Source organism: Daphnia pulex, chromosome 12 (genome assembly GCF_021134715.1).
Source record: "Daphnia pulex isolate KAP4 chromosome 12, ASM2113471v1".
Taxonomy (NCBI): Eukaryota; Metazoa; Arthropoda; class Branchiopoda; order Diplostraca; family Daphniidae; genus Daphnia; species Daphnia pulex.
Window position 1 is genome coordinate 8841220 of NC_060028.1, and position 24099 is coordinate 8865318.

General features: G+C 38.7%; 6 protein-coding genes across 14 annotated transcripts; 4 read left to right on the forward strand and 2 right to left on the reverse strand.

Annotated features, from left to right (window-relative positions):
• The first annotated feature begins 4618 nt into the window (after positions 1-4618).
• On the forward strand, positions 4619-8225 carry LOC124209548 (thioredoxin reductase 1, cytoplasmic-like). Of its 2 annotated transcripts, none has more exons than XM_046607585.1 (14): positions 4619-4779; positions 5065-5281; positions 5338-5398; positions 5624-5871; positions 5933-6125; positions 6185-6327; positions 6389-6622; positions 6699-6860; positions 6927-7054; positions 7115-7244; positions 7319-7549; positions 7614-7668; positions 7731-7810; positions 7870-8225. In XM_046607585.1, exons 2-14 carry the CDS (start codon positions 5174-5176, stop codon positions 7930-7932), a joined length of 1836 nt encoding a protein of 611 aa, XP_046463541.1. In that variant the 5' UTR covers positions 4619-4779; positions 5065-5173; the 3' UTR covers positions 7933-8225. The 2 variants fall into 2 exon arrangements, with proteins under 2 accessions (XP_046463541.1, XP_046463540.1); XM_046607584.1 differs by having other exon boundaries at positions 4654-4885.
• Positions 8211-9551, reverse strand: LOC124209549 (polyglutamine-binding protein 1-like). Its single transcript, XM_046607587.1, has 7 exons — positions 9324-9551; positions 9186-9268; positions 8948-9123; positions 8828-8883; positions 8670-8767; positions 8440-8609; positions 8211-8384 (listed from the first exon to the last, which is right to left on the reverse strand). Exons 1-7 carry the CDS (start codon positions 9430-9432, stop codon positions 8243-8245), a joined length of 834 nt encoding a protein of 277 aa, XP_046463543.1. The 5' UTR covers positions 9433-9551; the 3' UTR covers positions 8211-8242.
• A 1442-nt stretch (positions 9552-10993) lies between these two features.
• LOC124209551 (BCL2/adenovirus E1B 19 kDa protein-interacting protein 3-like) lies at positions 10994-13276 on the forward strand. Of its 2 annotated transcripts, none has more exons than XM_046607590.1 (6): positions 10994-11337; positions 11981-12155; positions 12254-12341; positions 12407-12480; positions 12549-12713; positions 12790-13276. In XM_046607590.1, the coding sequence occupies exons 1-6, from the start codon at positions 11292-11294 to the stop codon at positions 12836-12838; spliced, it is 597 nt and encodes a 198-aa protein (XP_046463546.1). In that variant the 5' UTR covers positions 10994-11291; the 3' UTR covers positions 12839-13276. The 2 variants fall into 2 exon arrangements, with proteins under 2 accessions (XP_046463546.1, XP_046463545.1); XM_046607589.1 differs by having other exon boundaries at positions 11001-11337; positions 11969-12155.
• Positions 13277-13327: 51 nt separating this feature from the next.
• On the reverse strand, positions 13328-14433 carry LOC124209550 (nuclear receptor-binding factor 2-like). Its single transcript, XM_046607588.1, has 4 exons — positions 14302-14433; positions 14127-14229; positions 13749-14071; positions 13328-13686 (listed from the first exon to the last, which is right to left on the reverse strand). Exons 2-4 carry the CDS (start codon positions 14148-14150, stop codon positions 13353-13355), a joined length of 681 nt encoding a protein of 226 aa, XP_046463544.1. The 5' UTR covers positions 14151-14229; positions 14302-14433; the 3' UTR covers positions 13328-13352.
• Positions 14433-21297, forward strand: LOC124209547 (TBC1 domain family member 12-like). Of its 7 annotated transcripts, XM_046607578.1 has the most exons (7): positions 14433-14749; positions 15265-15349; positions 18472-18602; positions 18686-19786; positions 19861-20280; positions 20346-20682; positions 20746-21297. In XM_046607578.1, exons 4-7 carry the CDS (start codon positions 18692-18694, stop codon positions 20937-20939), a joined length of 2046 nt encoding a protein of 681 aa, XP_046463534.1. In that variant the 5' UTR covers positions 14433-14749; positions 15265-15349; positions 18472-18602; positions 18686-18691; the 3' UTR covers positions 20940-21297. The 7 variants fall into 7 exon arrangements, with proteins under 7 accessions (XP_046463534.1, XP_046463535.1, XP_046463536.1 ...); XM_046607579.1 differs by lacking the exon at positions 15265-15349 and having other exon boundaries at positions 14486-14739; XM_046607580.1 differs by lacking the exon at positions 15265-15349 and having other exon boundaries at positions 14494-14749; positions 18472-18606.
• Positions 21298-21653: 356 nt separating this feature from the next.
• Positions 21654-24005, forward strand: LOC124209552 (V-type proton ATPase subunit B). Its single transcript, XM_046607591.1, has 7 exons — positions 21654-21925; positions 22012-22166; positions 22224-22395; positions 22457-22596; positions 22666-23143; positions 23222-23409; positions 23473-24005. Exons 1-7 carry the CDS (start codon positions 21832-21834, stop codon positions 23743-23745), a joined length of 1500 nt encoding a protein of 499 aa, XP_046463547.1. The 5' UTR covers positions 21654-21831; the 3' UTR covers positions 23746-24005.
• Positions 24006-24099: the final 94 nt, after the last annotated feature.

The window sequence follows — 24099 nt, forward strand, 5'->3', positions numbered from 1 at the left end:
TCATCTGAAATGTTGACCCCCATGCAATTTGAAAAATCATTTTAATTTTGAATTGAAAATGACAATTTTCCACTTCTAGAAAAATTTCACCCTTTTCCCCCCGCGCGTAGTTGCCAGTTTTAAAAAATGTCTACTTTTGTAATCGTAGGGGGAGAAAGAAAAAGATAGCTACGACGGCAGCTTCCTCCGCTAGAGGCACTGAAAGGTTGAAATTCTAGGCCTGTGTAGCAGACGTTTGTTACGACTTTTTGTTGTGAATTGTCAGTTTGTGACTTGACGGCAATTCGAATTCTAACTTTTTGAAGAGATTGCTCTTTTAGCAATATGGCTTCTTTCATCCCCATTCTCGAGCCCGACAACAAGATAGAAAGAAAGAAGTTTGCTTTGAAACACCTAGACCAGTCTGTTGGAGAATTTTGGACCAACGCTTGTTTCGGTGACGAGCAACGATATGCGTAGGTTTATTTAGTAGTGTACAATTTCACAAATGACTTATTCGTGTTATAATTTATTTTCGTAGATTCGATAGCAGTGGGCAAATAACTTTTCATGGTGGTTCCCATGGACTAAATGTCCCCAACACAGTTGCTGTATGGGGCTGTGCAAGTGCCGATGGAGTACAAGCATTGGAAAAACTACATGGCAGATTAGATACAGCCCAGTATTTGAAGTTGTTGCGATGTCATTTGTTGCCACACCTTGCTGGTAGTAAACTCTATATTCATGATTATTTTCCGGTCCACACTGCAAAGTCTGTCCGTGACTTTATTGCTGCCAACAACATTAATGTCATGAAGGAATGGCCAAAGAAATCTGGGGACCTTATGCCTTTGGAGAAAGTGTGGCGAGAGATTTTGAAGAGACTGCAGCAGGCTAAAAGATTTGTATTCAACTGTGACGATCTATGGAATGCAATTCGTGAAATGTGGGAAATTCTCGTAGCAGAAGGCTTCATTGTCAACATCATTCAGTCTCTCCCTCAACAATTAAATTCAATTGTTGAAACTGATGGTGAGTGGGTAATAGTTTAACTCTGTAGGCTACTTCTACTCTGAACAATAAACTTTATACAGGTGAAAAAAAGGCATTTTCCAAGTACTTTTATTACCCAAATAACTTATAACACTACATTCGTATGTTAATAGCGGGTGTGACCTCCTTTAGCCATTAGCACTGCTCGACATCTTTTTTTCATGGAGAAAATATATTTTCTGAGAATTTTTCGAGGAATAGCCTTCCAGGTTTTTTCAATGTTCCTCCAAATGCAATCTTGTGACGAACGTTGAGTCTTATCTAATTTACTGTCAACGTAGTCCCACATAGCCTCGATGGGGTTGAGATCGGGACTTTGCGGAGGCCAAACCATCCGCACAAGATCCCCTTACATGAAATAGTTTGTAACAAATAGTTAGTGAAGGGGAAACGTAGAACCACAAAATTAAGACTAACCAGCTTTTTCTTTTGTCTCCAAATAATTTCGGCAGTATTTGGACGCGTGTTTAGGATCGTTATCCTCTTGAAATACGAATCCTCTTCCGATCAAGCGTTTTCCCTCCGGAACGGCAGTGTGTACCAATATGCTATGATACATCTTTTTGTCCATGATTCCCACGATACGTTTCATTCTCGTTACACCTTGGGTTGATATTCCAGCCCACACCATTATGCTGCCCCCTCCAAATTTCACGGTGGGTGTTAAGCACTCTTTATTGAATTTTTCACCGGGTCTTCTACGCACGTACATTCTTCTTTTGGTCCCAAAAAGTTCAAATTTCGATTCATCCGTAAACAACACTTTTCTCCACTGTGTCTTTGACCATTTGACATGTTTCTTTGCAAACACAAGTCGTTTTTTAATATTTTTCATACTTAGCAGCGGTTTACGAGCAGAAACTCTTCCGAAAAGATGCCAGGAATGTAAAGTTTTATTTACAATCGAATGAGAAGCAGGAAATTTTCTACCCATATTAAACTCCTCGGTAATCACTTTTAAAGGTTTCCGACGATCACGAAGAGCGCATAACTTCAGATAGCGTTTATCAGCCTGGCTTAACAGTGCCGGGCGTCCACTTCTAGGCAAACTTTCACAGCTATTAGTAGTCTTAAATCGTTTTATAGTGTCTTGCACTGTTGATGGTTTCACGCTGGTTAAAGAACTAATTTGCCTGACTGAGAACTTTAATTTATGATAAGATATAATTTGAGATCTTTCTTCGACAGAAAGATCCTTTCGTTTTCCGCGAGTCATTTCGAAAGTGTTGACGACTAGAACGAATACTTTGTAATGAGAAATAATCATACTTTTTCATTTTCGGAAAAGAAAACGTAGAAAAATATTTAAATTAGCGGGCTAGGAAGCTTTTCAAATTTTCGCATTTTTTTCTACCCCAGCCTCTTAACCCCAGTGCCTCTAGCGGAGGAAGCTGCCGTCGTAGCTATCTTTTTCTTTCTCCCCCTACGATTACAAAAGTAGACATTTTTTAAAACTGGCAACTACGCGCGGGGGGAAAAGGGTGAAATTTTTCTAGAAGTGGAAAATTGTCATTTTCAATTCAAAATTAAAATGATTTTTCAAATTGCATGGGGGTCAACATTTCAGATGAGGTTATAGAGCTAACGATGCTCTTTTTTTTAAGCCCTAAAGAACTCTCCTAGCCCTATTTTCCGTCCAGTACAAGAGAGCCAAAGTAGTACGATTTACTACTGGCCCTCTCGACTGTGCGGAAACTTTTACCTCCAATTTAAAAGGGACGTTCCCGTGAACGAAAAAATCCCCAAAAAATATATGTTATACACCTTAACTCTAAGAACCCCCTGTCCAAAAATCGTTTTCGTCCGACGAAAACTTGATTTTTGGCGAATTTTCAAAAAACCCGTTTTCCCATTAGCTTCTCTCAGCTGTGCGGAAACTTTGTGTAGCTACTGTATATTCTCTTGTTTGTTTGCGTGGCGGCCGGCCCATGCAGCAGTTTTCACAATGTGTCGGGACTCACGCCGACACATCCAGCAATTGCCCCCGATTCAAAGAGGTCACTTGCTACACCAGTTTGCCCTTTTGTTTTAATCATTTCTCGGCTTCGTTTCATCATGTTTTCGACATCGTTACTGAGACTGAACCTTTGCCAATCAGCCGAGTCCTCTTGTCCAAATCATATCAGACGCGCCATATTTAATTTTCTGATTATACATGAATAGATCTGTCTCGATATTAAAGGTGGAAAACACAACAAGAGAATGGCCTTCTTTAACGAAACATTTCAGGTTGCTGTGGTAACAGAAACACACTGATTTACTGATTTTATGTTTATGAATGAGAAACTTGTTGGAGCTGCCAAAACGCCGATGATCCATCCGCGCCAGGGTCAACTTGATTTTCCCTTTTTTCCACCCTGAAATAATAATAATAATAAAAAAGAAGTTTTAGCTACTTTTTTTTTTGTTTTTCTCGGTATTCCGTTTTCTGGCACGCCCACACGTGATCCGAGCAACAGGCGATTATTTTGATGGCAAATTCATCATAACTTCGACGCTAAAGGACGTCCGTCGGTGGGGGGACGGAAACCAGGAGGGACAAACGTGAAAGGAGAAAGATGACGATCGCTTAGAATAGTAATATCGGCCATAGGATATAATAACATTTCCAAAGGTCGCGCATATCGCGATATTGTAAATGCTGGCGGGGATATTTTACGACTCGGGACGACGTCGACTGTTTTGTTGAATTATTCAACATCCAACTCCTCTGCCTCTATAAATGTACGACGGGGGGATACGACGAGGTGAAAAGTGGGCGAATAATCAAAATAAGCCAAAAATACGCATATATAAATTTATTTTGGTATTTTTTACGACGGCGACGTCGCTTAAGGTTATTACCAAGAGGCCTTTTGCACGATCTCTGGCGACCGAGAAAGATCTCCCATTCTCGTAGAACTCACTCACGCGCGTCCATTCAAATTTTTCCAGCGGGCCTTTGTGCTGTTCAGTCCTCTACTGCCGTAATGGCAAATCGACCGAATCCCGTCCGTTTGACAGCGAAAGAAATTTCTCGCCGACTAGCGAGCGCTTGATAGTCGAGTTTTTGGATGGATTTGGATGAGAAAATTTCACGGGGAAAGTTGATGAATGCGCAACAATATGGTGCGCTAGTCTACGAATCACGGCGCATGCAAACTTTGATGAATGACGTATATCTGTCACGGCGCTAACAGGCTGAGAGAAATCGGAACGGTGATTTTGGTTTCAAATTTTCTCCCTCGTCTATGGAAATTGCGTAAAATATAGTCATTAAAAAGACTTGACAACAACTCCCTTAGCTTGTTTGTCGGGGCTTCTAGTTATTTGTCAATTGTTATTCTTGAGGCTATGTATATACCTTCAATTGCAAAGTGAAAGGTAAAATTAAGATGGTAATGAATGCCCCCCGTGAAATGAAACGCAACAAAAGGAAAACGGAAAATCAGAATTATTTTTATTCCAATCACAAAAATGTTCTAAGCGACTCTTTTATTTTAATTGCTTTCTTACATGAATTGCACCAGTTATTAATAGCAGAAATAAAATTACGACATCGAATTCAGCAAGTGCGGCAGCTTTATTTCGGAGATTTGGCAGCACAGATAAAAATTTCTCGAATTTTCTTTATGAAGGTCGTCTGCTAAAATAACAAGTGTTGTGTAACACTCGGGAGCAGTCAGTAGGGAAAGTTGCTGGGTGACTTGCACGTTGGAAGAATTGAACAGCCGCCCACGAAATACAGAATGTGGTAAAAGGAGAAAGGTAGGGAAATGTCTAGTCGTTCACTTTTACCTCAGTTTTTTCTCTCGATCGAAAGATACCTGACGCTCGGAGTAGCGCGACAGACAAATTGTACCAGAATCGGCATGTGAGTTGGCATTATCTTTGAATATCAACTCGTCTTCAGCATGATCTTGCCATATTGACAACGCAACCCCCGATAGTGACCCACTTTTAGAATTACATTAATTCAATCTGACATCTATTTCATTGTTTGCCGATATTGTCATGTGCTTTTAACAGAGTCTTTTTTGTTCTGAATTTCAGAAGGAGAGTTTCATACCTAAAGCAAAAATCAGTCCTTGCTTTATCTAGAAGACACCTTTTCTCTGACATCCAGGGTTTGAGTCCCTGTCACAAATTCTCCATTAACAACATGGCCCCAGTTGTCCCGAAAACAGATCCCATCACTATTGTGGAAGATTTGATCAAGAACAACAGAATCGCTGTGTTCAGCAAAACAACATGCCCTTTCTGCATTAAGGTACCGCCAGAATGATTTTCTTCTGTTTACTTGTCATTTCACGATTATTGTTGCAGGTGAAGCAACTCTTTACTGCCCTGAACTTGGAAATTGGAGTGCTTGAAGTAGATACTAGAGGTGAGCAAACTAGGGTCAATCTAAGCTTAACTTTGGTAGTTTTAAAGAGATGGTGCTGCTGAGATATTGATTGTTGAGTTTGTTGACATTCTGCACAGCTTGTTGCTAGGGATCACTACTCAAACATGTGTAGAGATGGGCAATGGTTGTTTGGGATGCCACTTAGGTCACAGTTAAACGAGTATAGATAATTATAAGAAATATCATTGATTTCTTTGCTTGCAGAGGATGGAGCCGACATTCAGGATGCTCTCTTGCAGAAAACTGGACAAAAAACAGTTCCTAACGTCTTTGTTAACGGTGAGCACGTTGGAGGATGCGATAACACAATCGAAGCTCATCAGAACGGAAGACTACAGTTTTTGCTGAACAAATCTCAAGGGGGTCCTTCAGACGAAATGACCGATGACGTCAAGTATGATTACGACCTTGTAGTGATCGGAGGTGGATCTGGTGGTCTAGCTGCTTCGAAGGTAAATTTATCCTGCAAACTTAAACAGAATCATGACTGAATGTTTAACATCCTTTTTTTAGGAGGCTGCAATGTTGGGAGCCAAAGTGGCCGTCTGTGACTTTGTTGTGCCAACGCCTATTGGCACTGCTTGGGGTCTTGGAGGCACTTGTGTCAATGTAGGATGCATTCCTAAAAAATTGATGCATCAAGCTGCCATATTGGGTCAATCAGTCAGCGATGCCAAGAAATTTGGATGGGAACTACCCGAGACTGGTAAGCAGTTAAAGTAAAGATGCTCGACCGTATTTTCATTTGGACGATCTTTTATGTAGCAACACACAACTGGAAAACAATGGTGGAAGCTATTCAGGCTCATATTGGTTCGCTCAATTGGGGCTACCGTGTTGCCTTACGAGAAAAGAAAGTGAACTACCTTAACGCTTTCGCCGAATTTGTGGATCCTCACACTCTCAAGGTAAATGTTTTATTCGTTTGATTGTTCTTTATCGTTAACGGTTTTTCTTTCTTTTTTGCAGACAACCGATAAAAAGAAAAAGGAAACTACTATTACAGCGAAATACATCCTTCTTGCGACTGGTGGTCGCCCGCGTTATCCCGACATTCCAGGTGCTCAAGAGTTTGGCATCACATCAGATGATATCTTTTCATTACCTCGTCACCCTGGCAAAACTTTGCTCGTTGGTGCCTCTTATATCGCGCTTGAGTGCGCTGGTTTCCTTGCGGGCCTTGGCATTGACTCCACCGTCATGGTGAGGATTTTTATAAAGAAATATTTCCTAGTCCCAGATGATTATCACTAACTGTGTTACGGTTTATTCTCCGTAGGTTCGGTCAATTCTCTTGAGAGGGTTTGACCAGCAAATGGCAAACTTGATTGGCTCTTACATGGAGAAACATGGAATTCGGTTTCAACACGGATATGTCCCTACCAAATTGGAGCGCATTGAAGAAGCGTGCATTGAAAAAGGCACTCCTGCACGAATCAAGGTAATGATTAGTTACATGGCTCTGTAATAGATCCATTTTTAAATTGATGATTTTAAAATGGGAAAGGTGACTTCACAAAACGAACAAGGCGAATTGATGGAAGAGGAATATAATACCGTCCTCTTTGCTATTGGTCGCGACGCGTGCACGAACAAGATCGGCATTGAGAAAGCTAATGTCATGCTCAATCCCAAGTAATATCTAAAAAATATTCATGTTTGAACAATTTTCATTTAACACTGTTTTAAACTTAGAAATGGGAAAGTCATCTGTGACGAGAAAGAGCAATCGAATATTCCCCACATTTATGCTATCGGAGACATTCTTGACGGCAAACTTGAGCTGACGCCGGTTGCCATTCAAGCTGGTCGTCTACTTGCCCAGGTAACCCATTCTTACATCATTTTGAAGAAGCGACACATTAAAAAAGAAATATTGCATTTTATTCGGTCACTTAGCGTTTGTTTGGAAATGGAACTTTATTAACGGATTACGTCAATGTCCCAACTACGGTCTTTACTCCACTCGAGTATGGATGTTGTGGCCTGTCAGAAGAAGATGCTATCGACAAATATGGTGCTAAGGATATCGAAGTATATCATTCCTATTTAACCCCGCTGGAAGTTACCGTACCAAAGAGAGATGACAACGAAGGATACGCTAAGCTTATCTGCGTTAAATCGCTTAATGTAATTTATTTCTAGTCGTTATTTGTAATTGGCTTACGTTACATCGATTTGTCTTTCATCACAGGAAAAAGTTGTTGGTCTTCATATTGTAAGCCCGAATGCTGGTGAAATTACCCAAGGTGGAGTTCCTAATTATTAATTATTATTATTAAATTGTTAATTATTGATGAAATTACTCAAGGTTTTGCCATTGGTCTGAAACTCGGAGCCACGAAAGCGGATTTTGATAACCTGATTGGTATTCATCCTACCATAGCAGAAGTAAGATTTTTGTCGTTTTATATTGCGAAAGATCCCTTATTTTATGTTCTTGTTTGTAGGTATTCACTACACTGAAATCAACTAAGAGTTCTGGCGTTGATGTACTCCAGAAGGGTTGCTGAGGTTAAGGTCTGCTGTAGTGTTATTAAAGCACATCTCTAATTTAGGAAATTCCTATGAGATGTTGTTTGATAACCTATAGCAGCCGTCTTTTGTTCGATTATATTTGAAATGTTCTTTAGAGAATACGTAGCTTACGCTCGGAATCCTCTAACTATGACGGCTTGTTCCTTAAACCAATGTTCTTTGGTGGAAAAAACCTGATGTTGAATGTTTCAAACAAATGATAAATCATACTTAATAAATTAAAGAATGTAGAAAATTCCAGTTACCAATAAAGTAAGAAAAAAGAAAAGCTTATTTTATTGTCAATCATTCTTTTGCATTAGCATTTGCTCTTAATATAGCGCCAGGACTTGGATATGGCCTCATTTGAAATAAAGGTCCGGTGGCTGTTGCATCCACTCCAGACTTTGCTTCATCTCCTGTAGCCAATCCAGTTGACCAACTTCCTCTATTTCATACAATAGAAAATTATACTATCAAGAATGTGAAACTTGGACAAATACCTTGGGATATCAGAGTAAGAAGCTGGGTCCATGGGATCTAAATCATTAAATTTAACTCTCCCTTTGCCTTTTACTTTGTTACGATCTTCTTGATGTTTTTCACGCATATCTTTTACAAAGTTCGAAGGTTTTCGTGATGATTCCATGTCCCTCACCTCATTGTCACATCCCTTTAAACAAGAAATTGTTTGATAGAATTTCACATCATACAAGGTAAAGAAATAATTTACCATTTCAACATCATTGTCCTTCTCTGGAGTATTGTTTTGGTTACTTATGTTTTCTCTAACTTTCGCGGCAGCAACAACAGGGCATGCTTTTGGATGTCCTGCAAACATATTTTCATTATCTAATTAATCTATTTAAATGTTAGAAGAAAATTTATTACCAGGAGGAAACCAAGAGACCTTGTCTGATTCTAAACACCAGTAGTAGTGTCTTCCCCTACAACAAATTTCTTATTAGTTTTTTTTTCTGATTTTTACTGTAGTATTTTAATATGACTTACGTTCCAGGATCATAAATTTCTTGCCATCCATCAGGCAAGGGATAAATCATCAACATTTTCTGTCTTCGTCTTTCATATTCTGGATCTGGCACACTTTTCCCCTCTCCCCATTTTTCACTGCAGAAGGGAGTACATGAATGATAAGGATTCCATTTGTTTGGGCAGCTGTCATATCCCTTTGGATACAGCGGAGGAGAGTCAAAGAGGTAACAACTGTTAATTGTATTAAATTACTTACTTTGAGTTTAATCTCTAGTAACTTTTCTTCTTTTTCTTTTAAAGCTGCTGTTTCCTCTGCCAACTTTGCTTCAGATTCTCGGACTATTAACAAATTATCATCAAAAACTGACTGGTAAGTGATTTATAAACAACATACCTTCTGCTGATTTTGTAGTCGGTTTTGCAGTCGTATTTGCATTAGTATCAGATTGCTGTAAAATTCCTCGCTTGGCTAACTTTGCAGCGAGTGCTGGAGGCAAAGGCATTCTTAATTATAAAAATTAATTGATTTTTAACCTGGATTTTATTGTTGTTTACGCGTGACAACTGAAAATGTTTTGCCCGCATTGATTGATTCGGTGTTGTCTGCAATCTGTAAAAAGTGTTTTTGTGAGATGGTAGATGGCAGTCAAATTAAAGTCTGAAATGACTTATTAATTAAAATGTAGTTTAATTCAACATGGATTTCAGCAAAAAAAAAGAATTTAATTAAAATACTTTTTTTTTTATTATTAATTTATAGTTAGAAATACGTTTACATTTTTGTCATTCCCTTATTTGACTCTTGTGGTAACGTATGGCGTGATGTGACGTCATAATAAAAAAAAAGGCCTGGACACTCGTTCAAAATTGTATGTACCATTGTATTCAAACGAATCGTTATCGGATCAGTTTAAAAGTTTAATGACTCTGATCGGGCTAATTATCGACTACAAATCTCGCATGCGTCAAATTCAGTTGAAACCTTGGATCAAAAGATCATAACGTTGAATTCTTTTCAGATTTTAATGTAATGTCTTGGTAAATTTTTGCGGGGCTTGTTTACGAGTGGAGAAATCTTGGCATGATGGCTTGGTCAATTTACACGGGCTAGAACTCTTTGTACAAACTTCGATCAAAGTCATAGCCAGAAGGCCATATCCGGAAAACAAGTCCGCATTGTAAACTTGTTTTCTTCATTTCGCGCACTTGATTATTTGGTTGATATCAAAGTTGGGGAATTTCGCAATACCGGTTTCTCGGAGTGTCAAAAAAACTTTTTTTCAAATTTTTCTTGGCTTCTAATACCTTGACTATCAAGATAGTTCGCCTTTGCCAATTGGTTGTACGCATTCGAATTTCAATGCTTTTCTTTAGGCTATGATCAACCACGCCCTTTTGATACTGGTTTTTGAAAGTAACCAGGTCGTTACCTGCGACGTGAGGTGCTAGCAACTCATTACTGCCTCATTTAAAACTCTCGTAATTGTTTTTCTAATATCAACTTAAACTAAATTGTGAAACATTTCAGTGCTGCGTTCTTTTAAAATTTTCAGAGCTGACAATATTTTAACTCCAATTAACTTGTTCTACAACTATCCATGAAGCTGCTGCTGCACGCTCAAGATGGCAATGCCAAAGTCTGGAAAACCCCAGTTGCTAGCAGTACGACACTACGACAGTAAAACGCTAAACACACTTTTACGACAGTTCTACTCCATTGCAGCAATTCAATTCATTTATTAGAGTTGGATAAAAAACATTGGTTCAAGTTACCTAACTTATCTCCATTGAACCTGAACGACAACCTCTTTATCTCGTTTGTTTAGTTGAACTTTCGTATTATTCTTGTCTAGACGATTTTAATCTACACCATTCTTTTCGTGCACAAAGAAGGAGTTTTGTATTATCTAAGATTCATTTGGGCCTTCTTGCCATGACAATCAAACAAATCATTAGACAAAAGACATTTTTTGGAAAGCGCAACAGTAGCGACATGTGCGACACTAGCGGGGATTTTGGTAACCAAACCAGTAAAGATACAGGGAGTGTCTGGCCTTGCTTTTTAAGACTGGGCACAAAAAAAAACACTGTTGACATCGCTGCAGAACATCAACAGAACAACGCCACCTCGAAACCAGTCAGTTGTGTGTATCGAGATTCTGGCAGTCGTACACAGTTTTTTCCTTTTCCTAGCTGCGAAAAAGCGATCGCTTTTCGCGAAATTCTTTAGATTTGATTGCAATCTCTCCGTGTCATTTAGACAAGCCTTTTTTTTAGTTTGAAGAAATAGCCACGTTTTCTTGTCTCCAAAGCAAGAACCCTTTTTGGTTTGTTGTCGAATTCACTAGTGATAATAGGAAAAATGGCCAGTCTCCGTCTACTTGCTGAGGATGGACCCGTTTTGGGTGGTAAGTGGAAAAATGCATAAAGTGTGGAATTCCTTTGGGTTTATCTCGTTGAATGTCGCTTTCGTAATACCGACGTACAGACTCATCCTGCGAGTCTTTTGTTTCTTTGTTGTATTGATAGCCAAGGCTGTCACGTATCATGTTTTAATACGCACTAGCGAGTGACGGGGGCCTTAACAATATGAACTCGTTTGGATGCCAAATGCGTATTCTTCTTTTTGCTGATTTTGACGTAATAAAAAGGATAGAGGGAAAGTACTAGTTTTCGAAGGCTCTTTGACGCGACAGTTTATTTTTAGGCTTCGATGTCAGTGAACCGTTGGCATCTAACGAACGCATTACATTCGTCTATCTTTAAACTTGGAGATGTAAAAACCTGTGGGCAAAGGTTGTCAAAGACAAACAAACTCCTTTTCCCCCGTAATAAGTGACACACGGTTGTGGCCTTGAGTTTTACGTAAGGCGTCTGACGTCTATCATGCCCTTGTGAGAAGTAGAATGAAAGGAGGAATATATTGTCCACTTCCTAGTAGCGTAGTAGAAATTACGCCTATTGCAGCAGCGTATTGTGCGTAATTAATATTCCGCTTTTGTGTTCTTGTTTTTCTCTGAAATCTTTGAAATGATCAAGAAAATGTTGTAGAGTCATGGGTCGAAGTATCAGAGCAACCCATCAGTCCAACTGCGGAGCGTCCGACTCATCTTCCGCATGGTCCTGATGATTATCTGAGATTGCTGCGAGAAGCCCAACGTGATAGTAATCAGTCCTCAGCTTTGGTCTCCTTGGCTTCCACCCGAAAAAATTCGCCGCACAGCTCGTAAGTAGTAAAACAAAAACCAACTGATGAATCCTAGCCGTTTGATTCCGCGTGTTTTGAATCGATCAATATTTTTACTGACTCATGCAATGCCAAAGACCCAAGTCGCCTCCAAATAGTCCCAACACTGAACCAGCCGGCGAAGGAGAAGAATTGAAGGGATTCTACATCAACTACTGCACCAAGGTATCATCACCCATTCTGAAATAATGGAATTGTATTTGTTTTCAAGTATTGCGTCTTTCGTTTAGGAAGGAACAAGTCTTGAAAATGACACCGACTGGGTTTGGGACTGGTCTAGTCGTCCTGAGCAACAAGCACCCAAGTGAGTCGATATTTCTTCCGGATATTGTTTTAAAGATTTCATAATATTTTTCTTTCTGTTGCTGCTAGAGAGTGGAAGTTTATGCACCCGGAAGGACGTCTCCCGATAAAGAAGCCGTACGGTTACAGCATTCGTTTCGCTAAAGTTGGAGGCACAAGTGTTTTTTCCCGGCAAGTCTTATACACGATGGTAATCACAAACTTGGTGACACTTCTACTTGGCACTGGCATTGGGTAATTCATTAATTACAAGTGCAGATGACCTGAATACTTAATGTTTGTTTTTTTTCCTTATGTTGCGCAATTTCAGATTCTGGCTAAGTCGGCGTAGTAACGACGTTTTACTGAACCTGGACTAAAGCCACAGAGTCTCTACCAGTCTCTCCTTGGTAACGGATGCCCTGAAAGCGAAATGATATACATGTACAGCTGATGTCCATTTTAAGCTTAGATAAAGGCTTGGCTGTGAAGAAACATTTTTTCTTTAAGCATCTATAACTTTTTTCACTTACAAAATTTTCTCCACATTTGGTCTTTCTGGCACCCTTATGCCTATAATTGTCAATCGATCTAAGATTTCTTCGTTTCTTTTTTTAAATATTCGAGAAAAAGCTTCCATTGATTTCTGGTTTTGTGTGCGGAATTATTGTAGAAGGGTCGGAAGCAAAAAATTTGTTTGAAAAAAACTGGGTTTTTCGGATATCGCGTAAAACTAAGCAATCATCTTTTTCCGAGTGTCAACTGTTTCGTCCCTATTCACAGTTTATGTTAAACAATACAATTGCGTCATATTCATACATTGTCAGTTCAATTATTTCTTGAACTAAAGTAATCCATCGCAACAAACATTTAAAACGTCCACGGCATATTTATTCAATCATCGTCAAATTTTATATCGGAAAGCATGGCAAAATCAAATTGGGGAACCTCGAGGGGTGCGAGTGTGGGCAGTTCTGTCTCCAAGTCGCTCGATCCTTTTTCCGTTTCAGGCGAAATCGACTGAGATGATTGTGCAAACTCATCGATGGGTTCGATGGTTTCTAATTGTAAGTCTGTGGTTGTATCTGATTCGCGGCTAAACTGAAACAGCTGCTCAAGCTGCTGTCTCATTTTTTGAAGGCACTCAATCACCTGGTTGAGGTGTGGGTCCATACTTGTGCATGTATCGGCATGTAGGTGCAAGGCTGCATCAGCATCTGACAAAGTTCTTTTTCAAAACTTGAAACATTAGACACATTCCTTTCCACTGATACAAGCACTATAACATACCTCATTATTTCCATTTGTGTGATTTTGAGCTGCTGATGTGTTTCATGTTGACTTTCCACTGAGCACGAAACTGACCCTAATTTGCCACCTGAGCTATTCATTTTCCTTTTATACTTTTCTAGTTGGGCAATTTTGGATTGTAAAAGCCAAACTTGACGAATATGATATTCTTTTTGACAGAGCAGTGACTGTTGAACAGCAGTTAAATCACTTAAAGTCATTGCACATGTTAGTAGTGTGGAAGCCTTTTCGTGGCATTCGATTGCAGCATCAAGCTTTCCTTGGCGAATTAGTTGTTCTGCTTTTCTTGTCTCATAATGTGCCTTTAAAAGTTAAGGATTATGACCCAGCAAACTATATGTGTTTGATTAGACTTACTTGGTTTAAGCTCGAATCTTCCATATCAGCTGCTGCATCTTGTTTTGTCCCATACAAAATCAATTCTCTGGGTATCTTCCAAACAAATTATCCACTCCAGATGCTTATTGTTTGAATGAAAAAAACAAATAATATTTTAAGAATTGGTAACGATGATTTGTCTTTATCCTGATACCTTTTATCTGGAAAACTTTAGGTTGATGTCAAAACAACTCAGTTGTGTCACATCAGCATTGTTTTTGGCCAAGGGTAAGAAACTGGAAATGTGCACAACAGATGGCGAAAGGTTTGTTTACCCAATACCCATGCGTCTGCGTCTGTTTCTTTTAATCACATTTTTACATCCTGCTTGATGTTTCTAACGTTCCATTCTCTGAAACCCCAAAGGATGAACGCAACACAATAATATTACGTAATGAATTTCGTAAGCATTCAAGTAACGTGAGTCGGACATTTTATTAGTTTAGCAGATTGCACACAGTGAAACACATTTGGTGCTGGTTGAAGAGATCTAGTTTCCAACAATTTTATCATCTGTGCTCGAGTTCAATTGCTAATCATCTTCAAGAAATCATCACAGACTACTCTATGATCATGATTGCCAAATCCCTAGGTATGCACAGGTTAGTGTACATAACTTACATTTTGTGTCACTTTTTTTGTGTTGAATGACTTCTGGCACTTTATTTAGCAAGTTTCAATAACTGGGAGATAAAAATGTGTATTTCTCTACATGTTTAGGTATAAGAAGTTGAAATGGTTTTTTAAAGATTGTGGGTAAAATAGTTAAGTTTTAGAAAGAAAACATCCATCATTGGAAATGTGTTTAGAATATAATCATGAAGAAGGAAGTGCATGCTAATAGAAATATAGAAGAGTCATTTTTCATCTCAAGGTCTGTTAGGCCTGTTGTATGGATCCTATAATCATGTAAAATTGAGTTCATAAATTCTAAATACTATAATTTCAGGGTTATAGTTTAAGTTGAATGCTTACTTCAAATTCCAACCTCTGGATTCCAATTTGATAGATAACTATCCCTTCACTTCCCATATCGTTGACCTTAAACATCCCACAATTGTATAATTAACACTCAATAGCAGAATTTGTTATTATCGATTCTTACTTCTGTGGTTAGGAACTGCGTCCTAGTGGCTTCCACCGGCTTATTGATACTATCTTTCCAGGCACATTCCTCCTCTAATTCTTGCGAAGCCTGTCGAGTAAGTGCGAGGTTAATCAAATTTCATTTCGAGCTTATACGTAAGAAAAGCCTTAGTATACATACATTTCTAATAGCTCTTTCAATTTTAGCCAATGTGGCAAGCGTTGCCTGATCGTTAGATCCCGCCTGAAAAGAAAACGCGTTAATTTACATTTCCTTCGTTGAAGCTAATAAGTTCCTACTGATTTTGGGACATTGGCGATTTTTTGACGAAACTTTGTAGTGAGTTGCTCCACTGAATTTTTACAGTTGAGATTTGTAGTCTGGAAACGGGATAAATCTTGTTCCGGAGTAACTTCGCGTTTTTCCCTTCTCGCCTCATTAAACAATTTCTTTACTTCGTTTAATCCCGGAATAATTCCGTATGTTATGGCCACCGTTTCCACCTCATCGTCAGTAAATTCTTCAATTTGTACTGCGTAGCCTAACCTTGGCGTCGCCAATAGAATGAATAATATACTCCAAACCAGCCAAGCGGATTCCATCTTGCGATCTTTAGTAAATCACTAACAAATCTTTTACAGGATTTTGGGGTATTGCCCTAAAGTATACGACAGCTAAAAAATTAAATCACCAATAACAAACGGTTCTGATTGAACTGTAAAAACCTGTAATACAGAACACAATTTTTACCTACAAACAGTTTGCGTGCCACGGTCTCTACCCCAACAGCTTGTGTCTTATATTGTGAGATTTATTTTAAGGTTTCCTCTTCAACTGGTACTATGAAAGGGTTGTAGGCGGTTTGGGTGCGTTATTCGAGAGTGCAACCACCAGTTACGTGACTAGTTGAAAGATTTTTTCTTTAGCCATATGATCTGTTAGTTTGTGCGTGATTTTTCTTCGCTTTTCATCGAATTGTAATTATATCCGATCCCTCGATGTAACAAGTCACAGATGATGAGTAATCTCTTTTATGACATATTTCACATTTCCGATATTCTTTGGAAACGAATTATTTTGAGTGAAGTGATAGCAATCAGACTTATCGTCATCGTCAACGAAAAAACTCTTGATGATTCTGATCATAAGTGAGCAGAGCCAATGAGTGGGTTGCATTATTGTAAAGTTATGCTTTATTTCAGCGATGGCCCGTCAATGGTTTACAAAATCTTTACGACCATTATTATGTATATTTGTAATCAGTATTTAATTCCCTAACTGTTTTGAGAACAGCGAATTGGCGTATTTGTTAGGGAATCCCGTATATTTTGTAAAGCTATATAATGTATTTCCTTGGCTAGAATGAAACTGGTAAGCTATTTGTGGGTTAGATTGGAGAAATTAATTTGGGAAAATTTTTGTTGCGTGCAATAAAAGAAGCTAAAAATAAGGAAGAATGTGGTAACAATAAAAGCAATCGATTATCGTAATACCAGGCTGTTTCTGTTGTATTACATTTTCCAACATCAGGCTGTACCGTACATTTATCTATAAATTAAACACGTTTAAAAAATGTTAAATAACCTATATTTGTCGTGCGATTATTTACCTCGCCAATTATTTTGTTGTTCCTGTACCCAGCCGTCATAAGATGGACCATTTAATCGACTCCTACTTTCGAGGGGGGGTTTTGGGTCACCAAAAATGGTCAACTTGTAAACCTTTCGATTTTTATACCACTCGCTGTACGGAACTGTTGTGCTGTTTTGGCCTACAGTTTTCATCACAAAAAGCAATAAAAGGCCAAGGGTAACAATACCATTTGCTCTAGTAGATTTCGAGTAATCCGTCCTCAATTTCTAGTGTTTTAAGATCTCTAGCGGGTACCGTAAACAAATTAAAATCAATAGATTATGAAGGTGTAAATCAAGAGAAAGTAGTATATGGACATTATTTTTTCTGTACTTACAAGTTTTTGGTGTTCACGTGTTTTCTGTTAAACAGCTTATGACTGTTTGTATCATGACATAGGCCTACATATAATTTCATATTTGTCAAAAATTTTACTAAAATAAGTTGTGGGTGGTTTAATGAAGGTATTCGAGAAGATCAGCCACCCCATTAACTACGTGACATTTAGAAATATTTTTGACTAGCTAAATATGATGCGTCAGATTTGACGTGATTTTCTTATGATTGGCTCGAAACAGTCACAGGATAGCTCACTAACTATACTTGTTCATCCGATAATTAAATTAATGCTCAAGTAACAAAAATATTTCGTTTCACGTCAAAGCTTTTTTAAAATCTAGTTAAATACCTAAACGTTATCGAAATTTTTTCAACGTATTTCATAAACATTTGTACGTTACCCTGGCCCCTGGGTAGAAGAAATAGTTTCAGCTTAATTACTTCAGTAATGACACTTCCCATTCATTTAGAAACTGATATGTTGATCATTAAAGCTGAGGTTCCTAGGCAGCTGTTGCAAATTTCTAGACTTTTTGCTTCTTCTTTTCCCGTTGTTCCGCTCTACTGGATCATTACTCATTAGCAGCAAGAGCAGCTCTGCAGAATTATTTCTTTAGACTTGATCATACACTGCTAGATGACAGCTGGCAACTGCAACAGGTTTATGAGTCCAAAGCCGCTAAAACAGTTTTTCCTTTCGAACTAAATTCGTTTGCTGATTTGATGAAAAATTGTAGGCTTTGCGGTATTCGTTAAATTTGTGAAAGTACAGACCAGCAGTCCGACTGTGCTTTCTTTTGATTCGCTGAGAAAATTTTAGCTTTCTAATCTCCTAGTAAAATATATACTTTCTCACACATTTCACGATACCTATTCCACTTTCTTGAAGTAGCGTACAATTAAAGTATCTAATTATTGATCAGGATACGTAAATAAGAAACTTTTATAGGTTGAAATCAAATTGGCCGAAATAATCGTATCTTCTACTAAAAATCCGGTCATTCTTTGAATTTCTAATACTACTACAAATTTCACAATTCGAGAGGAATTTTTCAAGTACTTGTTAATTGTTTTTTTTTCCTCACAAAAACCGCCAAAAGCGAATTCGGAATGCGGCAGTACGGCAATGTGGCAAAGTAGTGTTCAGAGTGGGCGTGACCCAAATCTTGATATATCCAAGAAACGATTTTTGACACCCAAAGAGTGATATTTTTCAATCTTATTGAATGCTGAAACTCAATACAAGTGACTCATCAATGTGTACAGATTCCTAGATTTCACCAAAGAAAGTCCTCCTCCTCTTCCTAACAATTTTGCTGGAACTTCAGTGTTGCCTGCAAATCACAACAGCATGCACCGTCTTTGTTTATAGACGCATTTCATCGATCGTGTGTCGCGTAGGTGTCCTATATTCCTTCTGCTGTATACAGTTTATTTATAGATTTTTGGAAATGTATTTATATTTATATTTTTTTTTCAGTTTGAAATGGAGGAGGAAGGAAATGGACTATTGATTACTCCAAAAATGTATGAAATCTGCCAGACTTGTAATAACCAGAAGAAGAAAGCTGAAAATCAACTTGTCAATCAGGAATCGTTTGAATCAGGCACTGTCCAAGGCCAAACATTTAGTAAAGAAAAAGTTAAAGCAAGTTTAACAAATCCGTTTAGCAACAAGTTGCACAATTTCAAACAAATCTTTGAAAGCACCAAGAACAATTCTACAAGCACAGAATGCTTTGAGAAAAAAGGACTCTTGCAGAGGATGCACAGCCTCTCTCTACTCAAGTCAAAGGAAAAAATCACAGATCCAGTTAGTCAAATTATCGAAGTGTGCCAGTGTGATAATGGAATGACTGAAAATATTGATACAAGATTTCACACCTGGCCTGAAAGAGGCAGGGACAAAGTCAAGAGTCCGAAGAAGACATCAGTGGAAACTCACAAAGAAGTTGATGATGGCATTTCTGATGATGTTTTTCAGGAAGAATTGCCTGTTGTACATGATCCTTATAGTAAACAAATAAGAGTTGTACAAGCCGAAGTACTGAAGGATGAACAGCTATTCAAGAAAGAGATGGGGCATAGACGACAACCAAGCTTGCTTAGTAATGTAAGCAGCACAGGAAGTGAAGTCCATTTGCCACTGATGCCATTGAACAGTAACCCTCACTCTCACACCAGTTTGTCGAGTTTGAGTAACTATAGTTCATCCACAGACTTTACTGAACACACAAATTCTTTGGAACGTTCCTGCGAACCTCCTCGATTCGGGCTAGCTTCGTTTTGGACACGTGCGTTCACTCGCAAAACAGACAACGATCATTCAGCTGCATCATGGAAACTTTTCAGTCGAACTAGTTTCTTTCAAAAATCTCGAAGTGGGCAAAGTAGTTGCAGCAGTCTCAACAGTAGTAGTAGCCCGACCTTGAACCCACGAAGTATCGGCTCTACTGGTCTAATATTGCATAGTCGCCCTTCTTTCCTGCCGGCAAAGTGCCCAGAAGAAGAGCTTCATCATCAGATCTTACATCACAAGCTCTTGGAAGAATCTCAACGTAGAGAGCAAACCAAACTTCAAGTATGAATACGCTTTTCCTTTTTTTTTAACCTATTTCAGTCCATATTGTTACTAATGTATTACTGGCTTTATAGGAAAAGGAAAAACGAATTGAAGAGCTGTGTAAACAAGAAGAGCAAGTTGCTGCTGCCACAAAAATCTGGACATCAGAAATCCTTCCACAATGGGAGATAACACGCAAATTGCGTAAAACTCGTGACCTTTGGTGGCAAGGATTGCCTCCTTCTGTACGTGGTCAGGTGTGGAAACTCTCCATTGGAAATGACCTTAACGTTACTCCTGAGTTATTCGCGTTGTGTCTTGAACGAGCCAAAGAGAAGTTGATCAACTGCGACGGTGTGGGCCTAGAGAGCAGCGTTGAAGGGATCAAGTTAGATCTTTCCAGGACATTCCCTCATTTGGGAATTTTTCAGAAAGGGGGACCTTATCACAACGTTCTTGGTGATCTGCTGAGCGCCTACGTTTGTTTTCGACCAGATATCGGTTACGTCCAAGTATGTCATTATATACGGGTTGATTGCTATTTGTTCTTTACTGACATACTTTTGTTTGTTTTTAGGGCATGTCTTTTCTAGCCGCGACGCTCTTGCTCAATCTGGAAGTTTCAGATGCCTTTATCAGTTTCTCCAACCTCCTCAACCGCCCTCTTCTCCATGCTTTCTTCCGCCTCGATCACGCAAAGATGGCGGACTTCTATGCCGGCTTTGAAGCTCTGCTCAAATCTCAGCTTCCCAAAGTCTATTCGCACTTTCTGGCGTTGAATCTCACACCAGATCTGTATCTTCAGGAATGGATCTATACTCTATATTCTCGTTCATTGCCTCTTGATCTTGCTTCAAGAGTATGGGATGTTTACTGTAGAGATGGGGACGATTTGATATTTCGAATTGCAATAGGTACCATTCTTATCTTGAATAATCAACTATCCTGCTCGACTTTAACGTGATTTATTGATACAGGTATATTGAAATTGTACGAGTCTACTTTACTAGAATCGGACTTTATCCATTCCGCTCAGTTGCTGACCAATCTACCTGAAGACATTGACGGGATCAAGCTTTTCAAAATCGTCGAACAAATTGGCGCTTACCAAGAGAAATCTCGTTTTACACAAATGTTAACTCATCACTTTAAAGTGAAAGGTCATACGTAAAATTCAACAAACATCACAACCTCAAGAGATTGGTATTGCGGAGCTTGTACTCATTCGTGTCTTCCGTCAAATACTCTGAGACTGAATATTGATGTGTAAATCCTATAAGTGTAAATTGTTCATTATGTAAAGCCTGTTATTTTTGAAGAATGTTTATGTATCCATTCGCTTGTATTTTTAATGCACTATCGGTGCATATATGCGATCATGTTGATGTTGGTAACGATCAGTATGATTGGGATTTTGTTTTAGACAGCACCTGTCTGTATAGGCCACACAATTCTGGCTGGGCACATTGTAAAGCAGGACAAAACTTTCTGTCCAATCTATTTACTTAATACATGAATTCCATCGATTACTGAAACTTCACATTTTTTATAGGTCGTTATAGATTACAGAACCTAAGTAAAGTTAAATTTCAGTACAAAGAATCGTCACTTATTTGTTTCGAATTTTAGGAAGAATGCAAACTAGATAACGAAAGTTTAAGTGGAAGTAGCATCAATAAAATAAAATACGTAGTTTTCTGGTGAAGATATTACAGTCTTTTTAAAATAGTTTGAAATGAGCAAAATTATGTAACACGTACGTTCATAATAAATAGTAATTTTAATACGATAAAAAAAAAACTACTACTTGTTTGTATTGCGCGGGTAATCGAGGCCAAACGCGATACCCGATACTTGATAAACGTTGTGACCCAAGAGTCGATATATCGCGAACTGGCAACATTTGTGATCTGACAGTCATATGATCGAGAGAACCCGTGACTTTCATCAGAGGGAAGAGTAGAACTTCTAGACTGACACTGAGTTCTCTTCGGTCACTGTTAAAGTTCAGTACTTGAGTTCCGTATTTTCCAACAAATTTCGGAGAGCAAAAGAAACTGAAAATGGCGCATAAGACAGGCACTTTAAATGAAGCTCAAGCTCGACTTGAACATAAAATGGCTGTAAATCGCGATTACATTTTCCAGCCTCGAATGTGTAAGTATTTTGACACTTTGTTATCTTTGCCATTAGTTGGTACTCCAAGAACAATCTCTAGTAGTAAAATTGTATTTCAATTACAGCCTATAGGACTGTGTCTGGTGTAAATGGTCCTCTGGTCATTTTGGATGATGTGAAGTTCCCTAAGTATGCTGAAATTGTAAATCTTCGTCTTCATGATGGCACCATTAGGTCCGGACAGGTGTTGGAAGTTAGTGGAAGCAAAGCTGTTGTTCAAGTAAGTTGACTACTTCAATATTATAGTAGATTGTATATTAAAAATGCCCTTTTAAAGGTCTTTGAGGGAACTTCTGGCATTGATGCCAAAAATACAGTGTGCGAGTTTACTGGAGACATTTTGAAGTCTCCAGTGTCTGAAGATATGCTTGGTCGCGTCTTCAATGGATCTGGTAAACCTATTGACAAAGGTCCAACTGTCTTGGCTGAAGACTTTTTAGATATTCAAGGTAAGGTTATTTCCATGTATATGCTGTAAACGTATATTGTTAATTTTGAGTGTGTATGCAGGTCAGCCAATCAATCCTCATTCACGTATCTACCCTGAGGAGATGATTCAGACAGGTATTTCTGCTATCGATATCATGAACTCTATTGCTCGTGGTCAAAAAATTCCAATCTTCTCGGCTGCTGGTCTCCCTCACAACGAGGTCTTGTAAAAGTTTCATAAAGCCATAATTAACTTTAAGTTAACTCGATTACTCTATCTGTGGATCTAGATTGCCGCTCAAATCTGTCGTCAAGGTGGCTTGGTTAAAGTCCCCGGTAAATCGGTTCTTGATGATCATGATGATAACTTTGCCATTGTTTTCGCCGCTATGGGTGTTAACATGGAGACGGCCCGCTTCTTCAAGCAAGATTTCGAAGAGAATGGATCAATGGAAAATGTTTGCCTGTTCTTGAACTTGGCAAACGATCCGACCATTGAGCGCATTATTACTCCCCGCCTTGCATTGACTGCTGCTGAGTTCTTGGCCTACCAGTGCGAGAAACATGTCTTGGTTATTTTGACAGACATGTCATCATATGCCGAAGCTTTGCGTGAAGTTTCAGCCGCTCGAGAGGAAGTCCCTGGTCGACGTGGTTTCCCCGGTTACATGTACACCGATTTGGCCACAATTTACGAACGAGCTGGGCGTGTAGAAGGGCGCAATGGATCCATTACCCAAATTCCCATTTTGACTATGCCCAACGATGGTAATAACTTTTTACAATGTTCAAAGAAGTGTTTTTTTCTTTGCAATAACCTATTTTATCTATTGTTTTCGCTTATAGATATCACTCACCCTATTCCCGATTTGACTGGTTACATTACTGAGGGTCAAATTTACGTCGATCGTCAATTGCACAACAGACAAATCTATCCTCCTATCAACGTACTTCCATCTCTTTCTCGTTTGATGAAGTCTGCTATCGGTGAAGGCATGACCCGTAAAGATCACTCCGATGTTTCCAATCAACTGGTATTAAATACTCGAGTGTGAATTTTCTAATTAATTTTTCTAACGACAATTATTTTTATTTAGTATGCCTGTTATGCCATTGGTAAAGATGTCCAGGCCATGAAAGCAGTTGTTGGTGAAGAAGCTCTTACTCCCGACGATTTGTTGTACCTCGAGTTTTTGACTAAATTCGAAAAGAACTTTATCGCGCAAGGAAATTACGAAAATCGTACTGTCTTTGAGTCTCTGGATATTGGCTGGCAGTTACTGCGTATCTTCCCTAAGGAGATGCTTAAACGTATTCCCGCTAGTGTTTTGGCTGAGTTTTATCCGCGTGATGCGCGCCAAGGCAAATAAGGACACTATAAATTGAGTTGGTATCCCATACGGTTGATTAGATAATAATTCCCTTTCCGCATTTGCGTCCTTTCAATAATTCCATTCTTTTTATTGTGTTGATTGGTGGGAATTTCCTTTGAGTAGCGAACAATTTCGTGTTCAGTTCTAGTATCGAGATGGACTTGTTGCCAATGTGAAATCTGGATGTGCTCTGAAAATTGTGTCCTGTTTATTATTATTTTTTTTTTTTTGTTAAATACATTTAATGTCTATCCATATTTAAAATTATCACTTTTCTACGGCTACCAAATATTTCTAACCTGCAACATTGATGATTGGTGATTGAAATTTATTGGCATGTAACTAAATATC